Source organism: Scophthalmus maximus, chromosome 13 (assembly GCF_022379125.1).
Source record: "Scophthalmus maximus strain ysfricsl-2021 chromosome 13, ASM2237912v1, whole genome shotgun sequence".
In the NCBI taxonomy this organism is placed as follows: domain Eukaryota; kingdom Metazoa; phylum Chordata; class Actinopteri; order Pleuronectiformes; family Scophthalmidae; genus Scophthalmus; species Scophthalmus maximus.
In genome coordinates this window covers 5,537,030-5,554,876 of record NC_061527.1, presented here as the reverse complement: position 1 = coordinate 5,554,876, position 17,847 = coordinate 5,537,030, and the positions used below count along the sequence as shown (strand labels likewise).

General features: G+C 44.4%; 1 protein-coding gene and 1 long non-coding RNA gene across 5 annotated transcripts; both read right to left on the bottom strand.

Moving 5' to 3' along the window:
• Positions 1 to 2,072: 2,072 nt before the first annotated feature.
• c13h1orf210 (chromosome 13 C1orf210 homolog) lies at positions 2,073 to 7,839 on the bottom strand. Of its 2 annotated transcripts, XM_035648454.2 has the most exons (5): positions 7,649 to 7,839; positions 4,184 to 4,341; positions 3,716 to 3,973; positions 3,441 to 3,629; positions 2,073 to 2,876 (listed from the first exon to the last, which is right to left on the bottom strand). In XM_035648454.2, the coding sequence occupies exons 3-5, from the start codon at positions 3,771 to 3,773 to the stop codon at positions 2,674 to 2,676; spliced, it is 450 nt and encodes a 149-aa protein (XP_035504347.1). In that variant the 5' UTR covers positions 3,774 to 3,973; positions 4,184 to 4,341; positions 7,649 to 7,839; the 3' UTR covers positions 2,073 to 2,673. The 2 variants fall into 2 exon arrangements, with proteins under 2 accessions (XP_035504347.1, XP_035504346.1); XM_035648453.2 differs by having other exon boundaries at positions 3,716 to 4,341.
• A 624-nt stretch (positions 7,840 to 8,463) lies between these two features.
• Positions 8,464 to 16,775, bottom strand: LOC118318829. 3 transcript variants are annotated; one of them, XR_004795829.2, is made up of 4 exons: positions 16,675 to 16,775; positions 14,685 to 14,806; positions 13,800 to 14,047; positions 8,464 to 9,912 (listed from the first exon to the last, which is right to left on the bottom strand). It is a non-coding gene; the product is annotated as an uncharacterized LOC118318829 (long non-coding RNA). The 3 variants fall into 3 exon arrangements; XR_007032060.1 differs by lacking the exon at positions 16,675 to 16,775 and having other exon boundaries at positions 14,501 to 14,912; XR_004795828.2 differs by lacking the exon at positions 16,675 to 16,775 and having other exon boundaries at positions 14,685 to 14,912.
• Positions 16,776 to 17,847: the final 1,072 nt, after the last annotated feature.

Here is a 17,847-nt window from a genome sequence, read left to right as displayed (position 1 = left end):
AACTCGCTGCTTTTCCGAATTCGAGCGTCAAGTTGGCTGCGATGCAAAAGACGCGACTTCCGGTTGCTGTCTGCTGGGAGTTTTATCCAAACGTATCATGAAGTAGATTTTACTAAAACATGGACTGAATTTCAGTTTTTAAGGTACATGCACTTTACCTGATTGCCTTTGTGTCTTTTGTGTAAAATAACTAAACAAGTATAATTACTCTTACCAAAATAAGAGGGATATATTTTACTTTTTACTCTATCTTCTAACTTCACCATAGTAACGACTTGGGAAATGATATTAATATTGGGTACAAAAATGAATCGACAATTAAATACAATTCTGTCATATATAGTTTAAAGTAGGATAAGCGAGGCAGGGAAGATGCGAGTGCCAAGAATAATTGAACTATGTGCGCATATCTCATTCATATCAATGAGCTGTTTCCCTTTTGTTTTCCTCAATCGTATTCATCCAATCATCAGTTCCAACCACATCACTTGAAAAATTTGATTGTAGAATTAAAGTTTGGTTTAATATTGTATTTTTATTTTTGATATTCAATGGACATTTTGCTGTTAATACCTTTACTTGAGTAAATATTTAGTGTAGGAATTTAACATGTATTGCGCTTCTTACATTATTGCTTAATGTACTTAAGTAACTCATATGAATATGTCTCATATTGCTGACATTATGCCAGTACACAAAACATGTGCCCTTACAAAATAGTCTGAAAACCATTACCCAGAAATTACACATATACATACATCACACACATGTATCAGTAACAATAATCATATCTTCTGAAAGTGGGTTTCCTGCTTTGCACTAAAAAGTCCCTCGTTTTATTTGTATAAACACTCCCTCCACTGCTTATGAAATATTTTAGGCTACATTCACGTATTAATATTGTTTTGAAATCGGCATCAATATAATAAAACCGCCTGGCCGATCAATTTTAATAAAAAATCATTCCATTGTTTCGTTTGTTTTGGTTTTCAGCCTGGATCGAACTGACACACCCACTCTCATCGTCGATGCCGAATTCTCTGAGTTTTATTTTTGAAGGTGGCCCCACCTTTTTTGTTTCCGGTTTCCCTCCATCCTGTCCACGCGCACTTGATTGTCTGTGTTTCCGGGGCGGGAGCTCCTCCCCCCGCCTGACAGCTGCACACGGACCTGTCAGACCGCTCTCATCAGCTGGTCGACTCAGAGGATCCGGATGTCGCCTCGGGCCTCTTCTGCAGACGCACTGTCGAGATCAATCACTGCTGCTGATATCAGTGTTGTAAAAGTTGATAAGAAAAAAAAAAAAAAAAAAAAAGGAAGGAAGGTGAGTGTGGTGATGCCATTTTTTTTTTTTTAGGACCAGGGAGTACCAAACATTACCACCACGTGGTGGACAAAACCCACTCCTTCTGAAGTTACATTCATGGTTTGGATTTTAAAAAATATAAACAAAAGGCCTTGATCCATGCAGACAGACCTGAGGACCCTGTTTCACTTTACAGTTAGATTTTGTTTCATTGAGGTCACGCAGTCGTGACCTCACCTCAGCTTGAGTTTGCAGTAGGGAAGAGCTGAATTCATGCACATTACCTGAAAATAGCGACCAGGAGTGGACAAGTACTCTCATTAGTTGTTATAGACTTGCTTTTATGTGATGTCATCTTTTTATATTGTCTTTTTATATCATTATTTATTTTTTCATTTTTTATAAAAAGATGCGACCTGAAAACCTTATTATTGTTGGAATGCTGATTTTAATTGTCTGTGATTTGTATGTTTTTGTGAAAGCACTGTGAAAGGTGCTATATAAATACTATTATTATTATTATTATTATTATTATTATTATTATTAGTTTAGCCGCCCTACGTTCTCATGTGGCAGTTGTTACGCATTTTCCCTGGAGTAGAACATTTAAAAATCATTTCACGGCATGTTGTACTCAGGTGTTGAAAAGTGAGGTGGCAACAGTTTGAATGGATATGAATTTAAATATGTGTGCCGTGGTTATTTCCTCTCGTGAAGCAGCTGGTGTGTCTGAAAGTTTCTCACAGTTTCTTAGTTGCTCCAAAAATGTTTTTGAACAATTGAAAAGGCCTTTTTAATTACAGCGTGAATTGGTCCCGAGGCATATTATACATCCATGCACGTACACACACTTCTGCTTGTTGTTTCCCTGGCAAAACACGACGTGCCAGAGTTATATGTTCCTGCTCACAGTCGGCACAGCTGAGGTCATCTGTCTAAGGTACTTTTGCGTGACCCGTACTACAACATCAGCGGATCAATCAATCAAAAACGGTCAACAGATTCGAAAGTGATTTGTTAATGTGGATATTTAAAGGAGACACTTTGATCCTTCCCTTTTCAGAAAACCTTTGCTTTTTTGAAGGTACAATTTTATTCCCTAGATTATCAAAAATAAGTAACATATAATTCACTGTAACTGCTGACAAAAAAAACATGACCAGCTTGACTCGTATAAAGAATATCTTTCTTTGGTCCTAGTACCACACGGTGAGACCATCCTCTTGAGCATTGCTATTTGTGTTTTCTGAATGTTTAAAAATGTTGTGACTGACAACGTGAATCTCACTCAAATAAAGAGAAAGGAAATTAAGAGGAGATGGGAGTGGAATTGGTGGTTCAGCTGAGGAGGTGTAGAGACACTGCGACTAGGCGATGGAGAACTCAATCTCATCCAACTCTTCCTCAGTGTCCTCCATGATCTCCGCCGCCCTCTCCGCCCTCGCCCTCTCGCTGGCCGGGATGTAGTTGTCCTCGATGAAGCCGTCGTCGTCTTCCTCCTCGCCCACGGGCGGGACACAGTGAGGGTTCACGCCACGTCCGCCGTGCATGGCGAACTCTACCTCTAGGCCTGGGAGCAGCGATGGAAATACAAGTGAGTGGCTTAACGAGCATTTAAAGGTAAGACCTATATGTTGCTCTAACTGGAAAAAAATGTGGCCTATAAGTGAAGAGGAGATGGAAAGCCGTAATCCGGATGAGGGGAAACTGGCCAAAAAAACGCAACTCAGAGTCATAAAAGAACACCCATGACAGCACAGCGCCCGATCTCAAAGCCAATGGGGGGTGAAATGCGAGGGTAAATGCATTTCGACAAAGTTAACGCTCTTGAATGGAGTTTGCATTCTGACAGAGACATTGTCGCACAAGCATAGACTGTATTTAAAAATGGACGTGGTCACCGGGTCTGGAAAATGAATTGCCTGAAGCGTGTATTCTCTGGAATCACCAGCAGAGGGCGACTGTTTCTATAGAAGTGAGAAAATGACTCTACTTCTCACTGTTTTATAACGTCAGTAAACAATTTCCTTTAGAGCTTTAGATTGTGTACAATCATTGTGCATGTTCTGCACTCTTTTTTTTTTTTTGAAAAATCGCATTTTATTGTGAGTATGTTTTCCTTAAAAAAACAAACCTGACTGGTCACACTGGCCGACGGAGTCTGTCTCCCTCAGCCGCGTGTGCCGGTAGCTGGCCAGGTAACGGCGGACCACTTGGCATTTGGCCAGAAGGGCGATGATGATGGAGACAGAGATCGCTGTGACCAGGACGGCCACCAGGAACTCCCAGTTGTGATTGGTGTATTTGTCTGTCGGCCCTGTGCCTGTAAGAGAGGAAGACGAATCACTTAGCCAGTGTGTTGTGGTTGTGTGTATACGTAGCCCCGATGTGCCCAAAGTAAATGTTCACCATTTTGTGCTGCTGTCGGTGCAGCTGTAGAGAAAGTGCCATTCGATGATGGTTCCATCTGGCTTTTCTCTTATTGGCCAGTCTTTGTTGTGGGTGTGACTCTTCCTCCTCCGAGGCTCAATTTGCTTCTTGTTGGATGGGACTTGTTTTTGGCCTTTTTACACAGTCATGCACGTCAAGGGACAGAGGGAAACGTTTCTGTGTCCCGTTAGTGGATAGAGCCCCTCTTTATGCGAGATCCAGCAGACTCTTGAACTCCTGTATAGGAAGCTGGAAATGAGCTTTTAATACTTCACCAACTTATATTTTGGTAAAATGCAATGCTGGTTGGTGTTATATTATTTTTTCAGCAGGTAAAATGAAGTAAAAAATGAAGGGGATGGGCGTGAAATGTTGCAGAGCAGGCACCTCCCCAGACGAGGGAGGTAGCGGTGTGCAATATCTCTGTGGACCAGGAGGGAGTTTAACCTTCGCAGCTCCACTAGGTGGCAAGGTTGAGTGACAGCGGACTCCTGGGTTCAGTAACAAGTGAAAGGTGGCGGCAACATCTTCCCTCCCACGTGTGGGAGGGGGGGGGGGGGGAGGGAAATAAGAACCAGACTCCTCTTGCTCCGTGAAATGAGGCTCTGGAGAAAGTGGGGAAACAGTAAAGGGAATGTTGGTAAGAATCTTTTAACGCAGTTGTTTACTGTACAAAGGATTTCAGCAATCAGCAATGCCCCCTCATCTCATGTGCATTGTGTGCTCTGAGTTTTTTTTTCCCGGACTCGTGCAAATGCATATTTCATAAGCGAATCATACGAAAGAACTCGAACGATCAACTGACCTAAATATTTCACTTAGTGTCTGTGAAGCGCCGCTGCTGCGCTGATCCCTTAAATCCAGAAGTCATAATGGAGTTTGAGCTGTCAGGAACTCAGGAGGATATCATCCACAACAGGAAAAGTGTGTCGCAAAACAGGAAGTCCCACATACTCTGGGACCTTTCATCCGTGTGTCTAAAGCACGACACTGGCGAAAATCACTAATTGCGCGCGAGACAGAGGCGTCGTGGTTCTCAGAGGACAACAGACAACACACATGCGACATGTGAAGGCGGCGTAGATCACACACTGTACCCGTTATGGTTTAAAGGAAAAGTTATTAATGTGGGAAAATTGGGTGGTGCTAATCTAGAAACAGGGGGAAACAGTTGGTTTGGCTTTTTTGAACGAGAACAGAATTCAGCTTTAAGAGCCCGTACAGATCTATATATTAACACGTTATTTCTCATTTGTTCAGTCCATACAAAAACTAGCAACCAGTAACAGCTTCCCAAAAGTGATGCCAAAACATCCTGACTGCCCCCTGGTGGCTGGCTGCAGTACAGGTCATGCATCAAACTAAAAAAATAGTACACACCACCAAATCATTTTTTCGGTCATTTAAGATTCTTATAACCTAATATTTATGTTAAAATGTTCAACTTTGGACAGAGCTAGCTGTGTCCAGGCTATATGCTAAGCTAACATATGCTGGATGTAGCCCCATACAATTGGCCTACAGTAGTGGTAGTGCTGTTGATTGTCTCATCTAAACTCTCTTCAAGAAGGCAAATGAGTACATTTCCCAAAATGTCAAACTATTAAATGCATCGTGCACCACTCTAGTTTTCTCATTTATAGTATGCTGTCACTGTTTTGAGTCTATATATTTTTAATGAACTCATCTAGATGTATCATGGATTGGGTGCTACATCAATAGCCCACTGATGCACCTAATGCAAATATAAACCCATCATCCATAACCAGTTTCATGTTTGAAACAGAGAGGACCTCTCTGTCCATATAGCTATCTGAACATTTGCCACATATTTGCATCGTGGGAGTTTGGTTGGCTCCCTGGAGGCTATTTAGAGAACAGCTCGCGCCTGGATTTTCTAGACTCATCATCTACTGTAAACAGTCCCTAGAAATGATATCATCTTGTTGAATTCTTTTTCCGGCACACTGAAAACGTCCTCCGCGTGATACATATGGAGCAGTGACCGAAGAAGACCGTTTGAGATGCTGTGCTTGGGTAAGAGTGCCTGGCGTCGGCCATCAGGCCTCTCCCCCCTTCGTCTTCCACAGCTGTAAACACGCCACCAGGGCTGCCTTTATCTCTTCCTGTCCTGTCCTCACACAGGCCCAAGCGCAACAACATATGCACTCCGAGCGGCACAGGACGAGAAGCCCTGCGGGTGAGAAATGAACCGTATGTGTGAGTCCGATGTCTGTGTCGGCTCTGCCGTGCACTGCTGTTGTACGGCCATTTGCATCCGTACGTCAACACGCGTGTGTGAGTGGCTACATTTGCATCCCCGTCTGCACGTGTCCGTGTTTGAATATCATTCTCAGAGCAAAGGAGTCTGTTTTTGTCACAGTCATCCTTTGTTTCATGGCCACAAATTGTGGCTTGAATGCCAGTTCATGGCCACAGGGTCTGGTCTAATGATCGCCGGAAGGGTGTGAAGCGCTCTCCCCGTCAACAAACTGAATTAAACACAGCGAAAAATGATATTCCGCTTGTGGAGTTTGATTGCATTCCTTTGAACTGACAAATTAACTGTGAGCTGTTTTACGGTTGGAAATTCGATTATGCCACTTGCGCGGTGGCGCGGTAATAAACAGCTTGAGTTTTGAAAAAGCCTAATAAAATCACACCAGAGCGCATCGGGGCGTCCCACCCAAATTGCATGAATCACACTCGGCCAAACAAACATCTCTCTCTCTCTCGCCCTCCCCCGGCCGCAATAATCACGGATAATCATTCTTTGCAGATAATAACTGAGCCGTCCTTCAGCTGACCCCCACCCCCCCCAAAAAACATCCACAGAGCAGCATGCACGCCTCCCCCCCTCCCTCCCTCTTATCCCACTGCCAAGTTCTGCATTTTTTTTTTTCCTGCTTTGAAAATGTGTGAAGGAGTCAGGCTGTGCCATTGTTTGTCAGGGATAAGGTAAAAGGACCGATAGAGCCGTGAGTTACGGTAACTGCTGACAGCGACTTTGTTTATGAGCGTGATTCTTTTAACTCCCATGCTGTAAATCAAGCCCTCAGTTTCTGGGTTTGGAGGTACAACCGAGCTTTTGCTCACAAAAAACAGCACCTATTATTGTACAGGTTTTTTTGAGGCAAGGTCATAACAACCCGAGGGTCCTCAAATGCCGTGTTTGGTTTTTGCCTGTCAGCCCCGGAATACTGGAAGTGTCAACAGAGGAACCACAAGCAAAAACCAGGCCCGTACAGCGACTGACACATTTTTAACCACCAAGTGATATTAGATATTTTAAATATTAGCTTTAGCTGCTGGTTCCCTTTGTTAGGTAAATACCGTAAAATTGAGCGAGGTGTGTTTTCTGTAAGGATTGAAGAAATGATGAACGAGTGTGATCGCATGGAAGTCAATGGCGCGGCAATGTTTTGGGTGAAAACAGCAAGTGGCCGGCATCAACATGTGGGTCGGTCGTTCTCGGGGCCACAGGGATCACAGTTCACGATATATGAATAACCTGAGTTTTACTAATACTAACTATGTATAGAATTAATAACCTGTTTATAAATACTGTGCCACTTTGCCCTAACTTGAGAATAAAGTGCGTTATAAACATAAGCGGGTGCAGCGAGCACACTGAAATGTAAACACTGTGGTTATGGTCCTTCTCTGTATTGAGATAATAAATAAATCCAATGTAGGACATTTTATATGGTAATATCCAATGTGGCATTGGTCAGAATTCAAGTCAAATTGTATCACGTTATTTTGTGACCTAGACATTATCAGTTGGCACGATAAGCCGTGGCTCGAAAAACCGAGCGAAAGCCGTCGTGTGATGTTTGCACAGCGTAACACAGAGGCTGTCGAAGCCCCCCCCCCCCTTTTATAAGACCGGCTGTTCATGTGAAGTCTTACCTGGTCACCTGTCGGCGTCGGGCCCTGTCGCTTCGGCGAGATCACCCGCTGCCCGTCCACGCTCTCACAACGCACTCATCAGCCGTGACTGCATTTTTCTTTTTCCCCCCTGTTTGTGAAATGGAGAAATGTTGTGCAAAGGTTGAAACGAGGTGTGCTCTGCAGCAGCTTCCCAGAAGGACAGGTTAATGGGTAACTTTGTAGGCAAGGTGTGCTCCCTCCCTCCGTCCCTCCCGTCCAACGCTTCCCCCTCCCCGTCCAATGGCACAGCAGACCTGGTCCCTGGCAATGTTGTCGCCCGGCACAGTGTCAAATCAGGCAGCGGAAAATGGGACTTATGAGCAATATGTGTTGTTACAGCCAATTTGCATTCTCAAGTTAAACATTGAGAAACCAGTGGAACCTGCTTTCTTTCTTTTTTGTAAAAATAAAGCGTCTGTTATTGGTAGATATGGTTCCCATGAGCAGTCATAACATCTTGTGTGATATCTGCTTTGTACAGTTCAAACATGCAGTTTAGTTAGTGTGCCCGTCAGGTGCCACGCCTTTGCTTTGTTAGACTCAAACGTGAAAGCCTTTTCCCAGTCCCTTTTCCGATGGAGGAGGAAGTCGGAGCAGATAGCGCTTGTGGTGACAAGGCGCTTTGTTTATTTAAGATGTGCAGCCCGAGGGGAGAGAACAGACCTCGGGTGGCTCTGAAAGGAAAAGCGAGGGGACCCTGAAAACAATAGGGCCACTTCCTGGCCACTTGGCACCGCACGCTGCATCTTTACATCTCCCCCCTCGCTCCCCCTTTCTTCCCTCCATCCCTCCCTCCCTCCCTCCGCGCGTGTTCCGGGAGGCTTCAGCTGCACGTCTTGGGGCAGATGGCACCGGCGAGGACGCGCGGGAAGAGCAAAAGTGATAACTCGGCATCGGCCGAGAGAAGCAGGAGGGGTTTCCCACTGTAAACACGAGGGGCGTTTTGCTGCTGGTTGACTGTTGGGCCGGGAAAATCTATTCAGGATCTACGAGCCATGCCTTGTTATTGATTGTGTTGAATAAAATTGACACTGCGGGGGAAACTGGAGCGCTGCAGAAGCCGTATGAATTAAAACTGGGATTAGAATGAAGAAAATAGGTTTATTGGTTGTTGTTGTTTTATGTTGTTTATGCTGCATTAACATATTTTTTGGGGGGGGGCAAATGTGGACATATCATCACCTTTTAAGTTGATGTAACTCACTAGTTAGACAATAACCGCTTATTATTTTATATCCAGCCGGCACATTTATGGTCACCTGATGAATGTAACTCCTCACACACCTTTCAATTTTCACCTCCTCCTGGCTATTTTGTCTGGAAAAAAAAAATGTCTGTGCTTTTGTTGCTGGGCAGGGACAGGTTTTTTTTTTATTAAAATTATTATTATTATCAAAATAGCTGCCCGCTGTGGCTGGAACCAACACCGATAAGGAATTTCATACTGTTATTTCAAGACGGGTTTCTCTCACAGCATGTGGAACACACCTCTGGATTTATTTAATGGAAATATTTAGCCCTCACCTTTGTGTTTATATGCCCCCCTGCCAGGGTCTATAGTGTGCCAATATTTTGTATCTCTCATTTATTATCCTGATGGCAGCAACCTGATGTTCACTGAAAGATCCAAATGTTCCTCCACATTGTGGATCACTTGCGCTGCTTACTGTGGTGATTATGTCCTACAGAAGGTCAGAGGACCAAAAATGAAATAAGAACAATGCTGTCAACAATGTGAAGCATAAGTGTGATCTTAGGTAGAGAAAAAATGTATAATAAATCACATTTTTTACCAGCTGCGATAGTTGTCTAACCAAGAAGATCCTTGCTCAGCCATGTTGCTGCTAACGTTGTCTACCAACAAGGCCAAGGTCACCAGAGCCGTACTCAGACGAGGGTTTTTCCCCACTTTTGCTACCATGGGATGTTTATTGTTTGTCCCCCTCGGCGTAGTGGCGGCGGGCTGAGGTCACGGCCCCCTCCGTTGGGCAGATTTGAAAAGCCTTGCTTTTGTCTTTTGAGCGGTGCGGGGAAATAACAACACGTGTCGCGCTGCACAGAACAATGGACATTTGCACTTGAGAAAGGAAGAGCTGTGTGACAAACAAGCCTTCCACTGGCCATCAAGCATCCTCAGAGACGGTCCTCAGCACTGGCGATCCGCAACCGCCCCCGTTGTACGTCTCACGAGGTGATGGATGCACATTGCTCTCATATTTGTGAAGTCCATGTGTGGCCTCCGCCTGGAAGTAGAACAACGCGAGTGGGTTAGTTCGGCACATCTGCTTCGGAGCTGTAAATCTGCAAAGGGAAACAGCTGGGATTTGATTTAAATGATGCATTATTCTCCGAGCGGTTTGCACTTGATATGTGGGCTCTAATTTCTTTAATCAAGGTGCCGTCGTAAGATGTGCGTCTTGCACACTTAAATAGGGCCCCTTTGTCCTTCTTCCTCCCTCGTGTCCTTCGCCCCGCCGCTGCGATGGCCCCGTTTCAACGCAGAGGTCGTTTGGTTTCATCCAATTAAATCTAATATAGGAGTTTCCTGACTATACACGGGCTCAGTGGTCTCACATTACACACCTCGCTGGCACCGGCATGCAGCAAGAAGAGTCTCGTGTTTGTTTGACTTGGTCTCCTGCCACCTTTTTGCAGGTGTAATACTGTATGTATAGAGGAGAGCAAATGGATATTGTAAGCATCACTCCTCCGGTTTCCCTCTTTGATGGCAGGGGAAGGTTCAATTTATTTCTTTTTTTCTCTCTTCAGGGTGAATAAATTCTAATTAAAACACCTACTGTATAAAACATAAGGATGGGTACTTAACAATTCTTTAATGCTGCATTCAGGCCCATGTTCAGTGACGTGTAAAAGCCTCCTCTTGTGAGGAGGATGATTTATCCACACGGCGCGTTAATGTGTCGATTCTGTTGCGCTGGTGTTAGTTTTGGATGTCACGGGTGTGTGAAGGCGCAGTATACGTACTCACACAGACTAACAATACGCTGACTGATGTACTCGCTTTAGGAAAACAGCATGTCAAACAGAGAAACACACCCTCTGTGGAAGTACCGAAGACGGAGCTGCATTAAAACTGTCAGCGGCTCGCTGCGTTATAACCTCTGCCCGACGCCGTAACGCTGCTATAACTCCGGAGGATTCACGAGGAAGTCAACACATTTTTTAATAAGATCCAACTGCTGAATTTTTCGCTGCCTAATCCCTCGGTGAAAGCTGTCAGGGTATTTAGGCAAGAAGTAAGAGAGAGTGCTGCAGGATTCACTGATGGTTTGGCGAGAAATTTGTGTTTTGGACGCGTCTCATGTGGTGTTCATAAAGACACAGTACCTGGAGAAATGATCTGCGTCGGCAAATCCTTCTGCAAGGTGTCCAGCCTGTGTCCATGTCCATGCATTCTTGGGGTGGAAGCCTCAAAAAGAGCTAAGAATAACTAACAAGCTGTTTAAATGTACAAAGACTGCGGCTGTGGCCAATGCAGGAACCCGTCCTATTCTATAATGCAGTGATGCCTGCAGCTGCACAGAATGTTTTTGGTTCACACTGTTATAAAACATTCATAGTGTGACTTTAAATTGTCCTTTTTTGGAAGATAACCTTTTTCCAAGAAGGCGTTGAAGGAGATTTAAGAAGCACACGTTTTAGGCATTTATCAGCGATTTGTGCGTAAAACTGCGAGAACCAAGAATGTCCCCAAACCTTTGCCCGGAAGAAGCATTAAAACCTCTTCATTTTGAATACTAAGAAACACTGCTAAAGCCCTCAATACATGTCTGAAACAAATGTTATTGCACACAAAAACCTTCGGAATTGAGTGTTGCATTCATAGCTTCTTTGAGATTCCGCGATATCTCTGGACTTGCAGATGTGCAGTGAAATGAGGAATCCCCTACACAAACGCAGCAGGTATAGTGTGTTCATGCAGGCACTGTTCCATCATGTGAGAATTTGTTTTGCTTTTTCACCAACTTCCTCTGTAACTGTGTGGGTGCATGCTCTGCAACCAGAAGCCATCCAGCTCACTTCCTACTCAATGGGTAATGGGAACGCCAACCTATACGGCCCACAGAGCTCTGTGTGTGTGTGTGTGTGTGTGTGTGTGTGTGTGTGTGTGTGTGTGTGTGTGTGTGTGTGTGTGTGTGTGTGTGTGTGTGTGTGTGTGTGTGTGTGTGTGTGTGTGTGTGTGTGTGTGTGTGTGTGTGTGTGTGTGTGTGTGTGTGTGTGTTTTGAGCAAACAGCTCTCAGACAGGAGCCGAGACCCTCCACCTCCGCCCCCGCATTACCTCCACAGGCCTTTTCCTGCCTGTAGGGTGATTCCTGCCCCGGTGCTCCCTCCACTTCCTTCACACACATATCAGCCTCCAGCAGCAGTGCCTCTTCCTGAATCTGGCCCCTCAAGTTCTCTGGACACCACCTACAAGCAACAACAGCTCATCCATCGCTCTCTTTCTCTGCTCACTCTCTCGCCTAAAGGTCCCATATTGGAGAAAGTGAAAAAGTCCTCCTTTTTTTTTTTTAAATTTCAAATCAGCTCCAAGTGCCATTTTGAAGGCATGAAAGCTCTTAATCCACGGAGACTTTCGGGACTTTCAGGACTTTCTGTCAGGACTTTCAGCGCCTTGTGACGTTTCGAACGTCACCGCTCTCAGCCGTTGGTCCCTCAGTGTGGCCTCTTGTTCGGCCTCTTCGACAATCTTTTTAGCGTTTAATCTTTTTAACAGTCGTCCACCAAAGGGTGAGCTGAAGGAACGAGGACGCACCGCGGACAGTCAACCCCAATGCCGCCAGATGATGCCGTGGAACCAGGCATATAAGGCTCCGGTGTTTAGCGCCACAACAAATACACTTTCGTCCGAATTTGACCCCGCGGGCTCTTGTCAGTGCTGACGGACCATCATCACTTTGACGTTTACTGCAGAGCTTTACCAAGCTACAGAAGCAGACCACAATCTGAAGCCTGTGGTTGGCCTGGCCATGCAACATGCAGGAAACAGCAGAGAAGAGATTGGCTGACTCGTTTCGCTAAAGCTCCAGAGAAAACCGTGACATTGAAATTGTAAAAAACTATCGATGGCTTCACTTAAAACCTAACATATATATTCTTATCACGACTTAAAAAAAAAAAACGCCGGAGATATGTAAAGTATGGGACCTTTGAAGTGTTCCCCAGCTAGCTCTTATCATTTCCACTAATCATGTCACGGTGTTTCCTACAAGTTCATACACTGAATCATACTTCTGCTGCTGGGGCCTCTGCAGTTATATCTCAAGGCACATCTGCACAAAATCTCTGCTCTGCATTTTTTTTCTTCTCTGCCTTTAAGCACATAACTCCAAGGGTGTTATTCAACTTCCTTAAAAAACGCCTGTAATATTCCAGAGACACGTTGGCTGGATTCAGTGCCACTCCCTTTCCACAGTTTCCTTGCCACTCATGTTCCGATGGGACAGATATTCTATTTATGTAGTGACGATTTGTCAAAAATAATGGTGATGATAACAACAGCTCCTCCATCTTTAGCCCCTGATTATGTTTAACACAATTAAGTCGGGCACAAAGCTATTTTTGAGGTATTGTGCCAATAGTTCCTTTCATTCATTTCATTGTTGATCACTTTTACAGAGAATGTGGAATTCATATTTGCTTTTTTTCATCCTGATAATATAGGATATATTTAAGCATGATAACGTGAACTTCACCCAAAACTGACCAAACCAGAGACAGATGGAACAAAACCATTCTGTTGTGGAAGCTCTATCTGATGCGCAAAACAAACGGAAATGTTCAGGCTCTCAGGTTTATGTGACATTCACCTTAAGTAACAAAACAATAACTGCAACACTATGTCTCCTCTTCTGGAAAATATTATCCCTCTCTCATTCTTTTTGCTTATCTTGCCGTGCCTGCTGACTCTCAGAAACCATGTTATCCCACATGATCCTGCACTGCGGAGGAGACCCCCCCCCCCCCCCCCCCAAGCCTACGCTAGAGGTCGACTACATGCTGTTATGATTAAGGCTTCCTCAGTCTGATCAGGTTTTCCACAACACCGTTAATGAGGTGTGTGTGTGTGTGTGTTTGTGTGTGTGTGCTCCCTTACTGTACATCTACCTGTGTGAGGTCAGCAGGGGCCAAAGCATCAACATCCATCAGCATCCTGACAACCTGCAGGGTTTATTCGGTGTCAGACTGGAGGGTCACCGTGCTCCGCAGTCTGGTGATGGACCCAGGTCACCGGAAACCCCATGTACAGTGCCCCGGGCCTCACCTCAGCAGGCAGGTGAGGGAACTGGGGTTGGGGACCGGTCACCCTGCCTCAGTTCTGGTCCATATTGTCTTTCCAGTCTGGGGGTGATTAACTGCACAGACAGGAAGATAAAGGTTATAGGAACAAGCCGCCTCATCCCATGTGTGCAAGCACATGCATGTGTCCAGGTGTCTGTGCATAGTGTACCAAGATAAATCTGTAAAGAGACCAGAAACAGACACAGAAAGGAAAGTTCATATTATACAGTTACTATTGGAAGACATACTGGTAATGAAAAAAACCTTTCATGGTCAATTATTACGTTATCTGTTGGTGATATGGTGCCTTATAGTGCAGCCGTTGCATCTGAAGTTATATAAAATTACATAACATGCCTGACTTTTTCACCCAGACACCAAATGATATATATTTTTTTTTTTTTACAATTTCATTAAATACAGGATCATTAAAGAATGCCTCTATGTGTATGTATCAACCAGAAACAGAGATGTGACCCATGCACATTTGAAACACACACAAATTAAAACAGAAGTACGCTACTCACACATTTCAGTCTCATAGCCTCAGACGGCAGTAACTGTCTCTGCGTGCTTTCGGGGCCAGGGTTTGAATCGGTCGGGCGACATAGTGTCGAGTAAACACATAAACGTCGCAAAATGATCAATTGTCCCTTCGAGCACCAGCCGTGTTTTTGTCGGGACAGGTAGGTAAACTTTCTCATTACTCACTCCCGTGATGGATACTGGCGTTGACAGCTCCGGCGCTCGCCGGTTTGGTCTGTCGGAGAGGCAACGCCACGAAACATATGAAGCCTACTTTCTCCGGCCAACGAAAGGTGAATGTTGTTGTTCTTGAAAGAAAAGACAAAAAAAATTACAACTTAACAATAAAAACCATCGAGGCGTGTGGTCCCTCGGCCGATTTCGATGAGAAACTGACCTGGGAGCCATTAGCACATGGAGGACACTTTACACATTAACTCTAACTGTATGTGAAAGCAGCTGAACACTAACCAAGACACCACAGATTAATATGGGACAGCAGTCAAGCAATAGATTTAGCAAAAACAGAGGATGAACTAGACACATGATTTTAATAAACATCTGTGTTGTGGGAAAGGACTGGTGCCAACAGCCGTTTGCCCTCCACAGTGCTGTCATCTTAACATTGGATTACACCGTTCAGGGCAATTAAAATTACAGGGGGAGTGCTCAGATTATTTAATATTCCTAATTCGTAAAAATGCGTGGACTCTAAATCACAATTTTTAAGAAAGATTTAAATCATGCCTCGAAGGCCGGTCATTTCCTCATGTCCGAAAATGAAAAGTAGACATTTGACAAGTCAGTGGAGTTTACTTGAAAGTACAACATATCTATGCCAAGTTAATGATGAAGTATTAGTTCATTTCACATGTTGCTTTACAGTGTGGCCATGATGCAAATGCGACGACTGTCGCTATCTTCATTCAATCTTCATCTTCGTACTGTTCTAGTTGTTTGGCTCCTTCTTCTACGAGTGTTTGTACGCTCCGCCTCTTCTTCTTCTTTTTTGGTGGAGTTCTGTAGCAGAGAACAGCGCCAACATATAGGCCGGGAATAGGCACTACAGTGTTTCTACAGCTAGATGAGTCTTTCCAATGAATCCATCATTACAGAGAAGTCTGTAAAGCTACAGGAGCTGAGCTCGACATTTCTTATAATAATGAGAGAAATACTTATAATAATTATAAGAAATACTTTTAATAATTATAGAAATACTTGAGTGAATGTCTTTGCCCAACCCATGTTGTCATGGGGATGCGAGATGAGATCGCTGGTGGAGCCTGAGGAAATGGGCGGGACGGAAGGGAAGTGGAATCAAGACGACCTAAAAACCTGTCAGTGACGCACTCCGTGTCGCCCTCCCCAAACTCTCCTCGCTAAATCGCTGAGGGCTCATGAGTCTGTGCTTCTGCAACCCCAGAGTTAATATTTATATCATTTGAACAATCATTCTCTAACAGGGGGAAAAAATTGATGTGGCACTCCTGTGTTTCTTATCAGCGGCGCGCATCCTGCTCGCCCTGTGGCCATGCTGACGTGCTGTATTCTCCACACCTCTGTCAAATCCTTCCCCATCATTTCAATGTGTCAATCCAATCCGTCGGAGGCTTTTATCCCCTGAAGGTTTCTCAAACGGCAGTTTCTTCTTGTGAGAAAGCACACAGCGGAAAAGTGACAGGAAACATGGCGGAGAAAAGGAAGTGACATGCAAAGAGGCCTGAGCACATTCCTGCCTCCTTTAGGAGGCGGTTCGGTGCTAAATCATTCCAAGTACGTTTGCATTTCTAAATAGAATAGTAATGGGTTGGAGTCCTAGATTGTATCACCACGCATCCTGATAGTTTATGAATCATTTAACCTATTCTGAAATGAGTGAACTAAATATCCAAACAAGACCAAGAGCCTGCAACCATGCAAGTGGTTCTGGGAGGCTGCCCTTTGGCCCGTCCCGAGCTTTTGACCCGCTGTTCCATCCAGTGGCTGTTGGGATCTTTTAGTCTGGGCCAAATTGATACTGAGCAACCAACATTCCCATATCCAAACCACAAGCATGACTATACATGTGTCCATTAGTCGGCCTTTTTTCTTGCTTTAGCCAAAACATAGATTTTTTTTTTTGTTGTTGCATGGACTTGAGTTTATTAGTCAAAAAAATATATATCAATAAATCTACCTGGTAACCAGGGTCTCGATCGTGCCCGTAGGAGCGGCACTGGGCTGTGCAGCGATGCGTTGTGGCCACCGGCAGGAACTCGGGGCGCGCGACTCCCACTGGCCCATGAGGACTTTGGTTTTTACACAAACAATCACAGCAGCAAAGTCAGCTGTGAAACTGTGTGTATTTTGAGGGGGTGTTGCAAACAGCGCTAACTTTCCTCTAGTATCACCATTTCCACTAACAGTTCCAAATTAAAATTAAACAAACGCCTCAAGTTCAAGTCAAGTTTATTTATCAAGCGCATTTAAAACATATATAAATTAATCAAAGTGCTGTACAATGAATAAAGACAAAGACCAGTACTACAATAAAATACAATGAGATAAAATAAGAGAATGAAAACAGAATAAAAAGAACTAAAAGCCTGAGAAAACAAAGTGGGTCTTCAGTTTAAGGGGTGGCACTTAATTGTTAAAGTAAACTTGTTCCAAAGCTTTGGAGCAACTGTAGCAAACACCAGCAAACAAGCTACGTTAGTAAATGATTTTCAAGCCATTCATGTGTTGTCAGCAGGAATTAATGGGATGTTGTTTTGGATCATCCAGTTTTTGATTTAGCCATCGACTCAAATAGCCAGACTCTAAATAGCCAAAGGATTCTACGGTACATTACGACGTGCACTCACTGGTCTTTGAAGGAGTTGGCGAGGGCACGTGGGAATGTGGTTGCTGGAAGAATGGGAAGCTCTGCGAGTTTATTATTTTAAAAATTTGGAAGGCCAGACACCACTCAGCGGCGCTGGAAGACGATTGGCCGACCGTCTTCCTCCACCGAACTGGGTGGGAAATGGAGCTGAGATAGCAGTTTGTGGACTTGTCAGATTGCCATCGCGTCGTGTTGACAGATCGGGCGTACGAGAGCGTAAACACGTACATAGAAGCGGCGAGTTATCAGGGATTTTATGGCTTTTTATCTTTGGGGAAATCCGACTTTGTGAGATGGAGGTCTTAAAATTTGAGCCGTAACGCTGGCGCACATGCTCTATCTCTCAATCGGCCTCTGTGTCTGTCGTCATGTCATTCACTCAGTTGCTTAAAGCCCTTTTATCGTGCACACGCGAAAAAACTCACATAATCATGGCTATAGGAGCAAAAAGAAAAAATCCACACTTGATCTGAGTGCCTCTGG